Source organism: Hydra viridissima, unplaced genomic scaffold (assembly GCF_058129835.1).
Source record: "Hydra viridissima isolate aposymbiotic clone 2 unplaced genomic scaffold, HvirCarnegie_v1 scaffold_18, whole genome shotgun sequence".
In the NCBI taxonomy this organism is placed as follows: domain Eukaryota; kingdom Metazoa; phylum Cnidaria; class Hydrozoa; order Anthoathecata; family Hydridae; genus Hydra; species Hydra viridissima.
In genome coordinates, this window is record NW_028324317.1 from 1,983,984 (window position 1) to 1,988,362 (window position 4,379).

The 4,379-nt window shown below is 35.2% G+C and overlaps 1 protein-coding gene across 1 annotated transcript; it reads right to left on the reverse strand.

Moving 5' to 3' along the window:
- Positions 1 to 1,078: 1,078 nt before the first annotated feature.
- LOC149876798 (uncharacterized) lies at positions 1,079 to 3,039 on the reverse strand. Its single transcript, XM_090075017.1, has 2 exons — positions 1,302 to 3,039; positions 1,079 to 1,187 (listed from the first exon to the last, which is right to left on the reverse strand). The coding sequence occupies exon 1, from the start codon at positions 3,011 to 3,013 to the stop codon at positions 1,733 to 1,735; it is 1,281 nt and encodes a 426-aa protein (XP_089931143.1). The 5' UTR covers positions 3,014 to 3,039; the 3' UTR covers positions 1,079 to 1,187; positions 1,302 to 1,732.
- Between the last annotated feature and the right edge of the window lie 1,340 nt (positions 3,040 to 4,379).

Sequence of the window (4,379 nt, forward strand, 5' to 3'; positions counted from 1 at the left end):
AATCTTCCCATACAACCAGAATATTTTTCCCATTCTTCTGCAATAATATCAGACTTATCTTCCAACTCTCTTTCAAGCCATCTTCCCATTTCTTCATCGTCGCTGTCATATTCCATCTCATAATCAGATATGTTTTAAAATGTTGAGAAATGAATCAACTCAAGTTCAATTTTCTTTTGCCAATTCATCCATTTCGAATAATAAAATGGTGAAGTCAATTTGATTTTTCATCTCTTTTAGACTCTCATAGTCTTCCATCAGCAATTCTTCTTCACCAAAGAGTTGTATTAATCGGTTATGATTTCCTTCAAAGACATAGACTAAATTTTGTTCATAATTATCAATCATTTCAGTGTAACCCAAGATATCTTGTAGTCGATCAATATCATGTTCAAAAATCCTTTTTATTTTGTATATGTCTGTTTTACTCAAATCACATTTCCCGATTTTCATAAACAGCTGATTTCTTAAATGGCTGAGATCTTGAATTATTTCATGAATTGGCATATAGTTATTTTCAAACGCATCTTTCATCAACGGTCTTTTCAGATTACGATAAATCTTTGATTCACGCGCCAAAATTTTTTCAAGCATTTTTCCAGACTGTCTGAGTTTAATAATAAGCTGATCAACTTTCATCTTTTTCAATCCCTCAACAAACTTATCATACGTGCCACCATATTTAACATCTGTTATTTCCTCAATTAATTTTTCAAGAGCATTTATGCTTTCAATATTAGTCATCTTTTTTAATCACTGTAAATTGTTCAACTCGAATTCAATTTTTCAATCTCGGCAAACTTTTTCAAACTTTTTTTTTCTTCATGAAAGTCATTTTTCAACTCTTTTTGAAGAATTGAAAAAATCAACGAGGGTAAAGAATTTCAAACTTGATTCCATTGTCCACCTTTCCATTTCGATTAGCAAAATATTCACATTTATGTCCAGTTCCTTTCACTGCCTTGTAAATAGACTTGTATTCAGTCACCTCACCCGTTTCAACGTTGGTTAATCTCACAGTGATTGGATTTTTTCTTGCTGAACGAAGCCAGTCCCATTTTTGACTACCAACTGGTCTACACTCTTTCACACCTTCCAAAAGATCATCTTTACTGATCAAGTTATTTTCAACTGCAAGCATCAACAGACCTAATAATTTGTTTGAGGTTTTGGTGACTCCGTTTTCCCTAAGCAAATTTTTCAAATACGATGTTGTATATCTCATTTTATTAACGGAAGAAAAAAAATTTTTTTTAAAGATTTTCAGAATTTAAATATTCAATTTTAAATCCATTATCCACCTTTCCATCTCGACGCTTTAAATATCTCCATCCATGACCAGTTCCTTTCTCCGCTTTATAAAGAGACTTGTACTCAGTCACCTCACCCGTTTCAACGTTGGTTAATCTCACAGTGATTGGATTTTTCTTAATAAAACAAAGCCTGTCATATTTTGGATCAGTAGGTTTCTTTTCTTTCGGCTCACGACGTTTTCTCTTTTCTGTGGCTTTATCCAAAATCTCGTCTTTACTGATCAAGTTATTTTCAATCGCAAGCATCAACAACGTTGGCATACTTTTAGATGTTTTAGTAATACCGTTTTCATTCAGCAACTCTTTCAAAAACTTTTTTGTGTAGTACATTTTATTTACGCCGTGATTTTTTTAAGCCAATTCAATTTTTTCACCAATGACAGGCTTTGTTGTTTTCATTTGTCCGTTTTGTTATCCACTTAATAAACAACGTTCATAGCAGTTCCATCTGAAACAAAATTAAGCATTTTATCAGAGATCACCAATGCAAAGATAACGGTGTTTGCAACAGTTGAAGTTCGAAATTTAAGGTTGATCACCAACTCAGCTGTTTCTGAAGCTACTCTTTCTTTTTGCTTGCTGATATCCACAAAGAACAGGGGATATAGTTTTATATAATGATGAAAGGTCAAACCAGATTGGCAAACAAGTTCGTTAGTGCCGTAATATTTTTCATCGAAAGAAAACGTATCTGCATAAGCCATGGTCACTTTCTTTTCGCTAAAATTCAAGTCATAATTATAATTTGGGTACTTTATTCCATTGACGGTCACGTAAAAATTGCTAATATCGCAATGGTCAAAAATGGACGGATTAACAGTTTGACTGGATGGTCTGTTTGTCTGAAGTCCAAACAAAATATACATCGGAACGCTTTTGTCGGTTATTCTTCCAAGCGACCAAGTGAATTCCGTTTGACCAGCAGGAATAAGCTGTCTTTCGCATTTGTTCGCCTTGTACGCTACTTGAATGGGAATCTTTTGAGAGATCAAACTCATGAATTCAGCATTTCTTGAAACACTCAATTCAACGCGTGGCATATAAAGCCTGAATTTTTTAAGATCGATCATTCCTGCACTAGCGCTCTCCGCTCTGTAAATCGCATCATCGCATTCTTTCTTGGTGAAGGTGATGGTATGCCTAAACCCGTACACCACTTTGTCATAGGTTTCACAAAAACCAAAAATGTGTCTTAAAGGGATCCTGCACGAAAAAGCGCCAACGGATGTAGTGTCTGCAAACAAATGGTCTCGTCTAACTTTAAACCCATCATTTTCAACAAGATTTGAAATGTCCATGAACCACATTTGCTTCAAGCCATCTGTCATCTGAAATCCGTAAGGGTATTTTAACATTCCAAGAATGGTGGTAGCATGACCTGGATAAATTACTCTTTCCACTTGCTCTCCTGACAAGTCATAAGTCACGTCGTTGAACAAATACATCAAAGCATTATTCACCAAGGCGATCTTGTCTGTGGCTTCATAAAAGGTTCCATCACTCTTTTTCAACACTCCTTCAATAAGAATGTAAGCCTCTGATGGTAGCGTTTTAATGGATTGACAGTCAATCTCAAAAGTGATCGTTCCTGAAGAATTTAAATCAAGATTGGTTGGAAGGTACTCGAAAAAATCCAACTTTTCAATTCCAGTGTCATTCTCGGGTTTATCAGTCAGTCTTAATCGATCGGTAGTTATCATTTTATAGAAAGAAAATTTTTTTTAGATCATTTTCATGATCCGTGGTTACAATGTCGCATTATATAATTTCACACTCATCCTTCAAGCGATTTTCATGCCTCTTCCCATCTTCACCAAGTCTTGGATTCGAATCGCATTCTGTTTCGACATTTTACTAATGGATGAACCAGTCTTTAATTTCACAATGGTCTTTTTACCTTTATCCACAGCCACATCTTTAGCAGCAGAAATGGCAGAAAGAGCCAACTCTGTACCGGCAGATTTTGCAGCTGAAATCGCTTCTTGTCCAGTTTTGCTTGATGCAGCATTTTTAAGCATTGTCATTGTTGCTTTTGACATACTTGAAGCAGCTGCTCTTTTGATGAAATTTTTAATCAAGTCTACAATGCCACCTCCTCCAACAACGTTCTTTTTCACATATCTTCTTTTGTTCACAATGAGCATTTTTCGTTAAGATCCTTTCATGTTAAATCCTTTGGGATCTCATGACGTTAAATCCTTTGGATCCATGGTGCGCACTAAATTTTATCTATCGTCTTCATGATCGCTTTGTATTCACTGTTATTAATTTCCTTTTGTCTCAACAACTCATCGCAAATGCTTACAGCTACATTTCTCGATGCTGTATTTCCAGCATGCCAGGAAGCAATACTCAATTCAAGCTTTTCCACCAACGCATTTGGATCGCTCGGAAGAATAATTACTCCACGACCTTTTTTCCCTTTTTCAATACGCACCATTTTTTCCCAAATAGGAGCAATAAGTTTCTGATACTTTGGTCTTCTTGAAGCTTTCGGTTTGTGTGGTTGCGTATCAGATCGTAAAGCATCACTGTCCATTAAAATTTTTTCATAATTCTCCAAGTCTTCATCCGTATACTCGCTCGGTATTTCAAACTTGGTCATGAGATCCCAAAGACCTTTTGTTCTTTCATACCTTTCACCTCCAACAATAATGTCATCTCCATCCATTTCAACCTCCATTTTACCGATGAACATTTTATCATCAACTTTATTTACTTCAAAAGGCATTTTGGATCCTTTGAGCATCTTTTCGTTGCTTTCGATGAGCGGTCTAAACAGCTTGCTCACATTAGCTTGAAAATCAGCATCTAAAATGTTGTCGTTGATGCTTTTCTGATAAATCCCCTTTCTTCTCTCATTCACTTCTCTCACAATTTCGTCCCTTTTATTAGCATCATATATTTTAAAAAAAGGCATCTTTTTAAAATACGTTAATAAAAAATCATAAGTTGGTTTCTTCATTAATGTTTGATCCTTAATTTTTCTTAAATTCTTCGAATCCTGGGAAATCTATGATTTCTTAAACATATTGTTGAACGCTTGAATCGCGTCATCTCGACCTT

Coding starts and splice junctions, on each gene's coding strand:
- LOC149876798 (XM_090075017.1), bottom strand. CDS start 3,013: ATGATAACTACCGATCGATTAAGACTGACTGATAAACCCGAGAATGAC.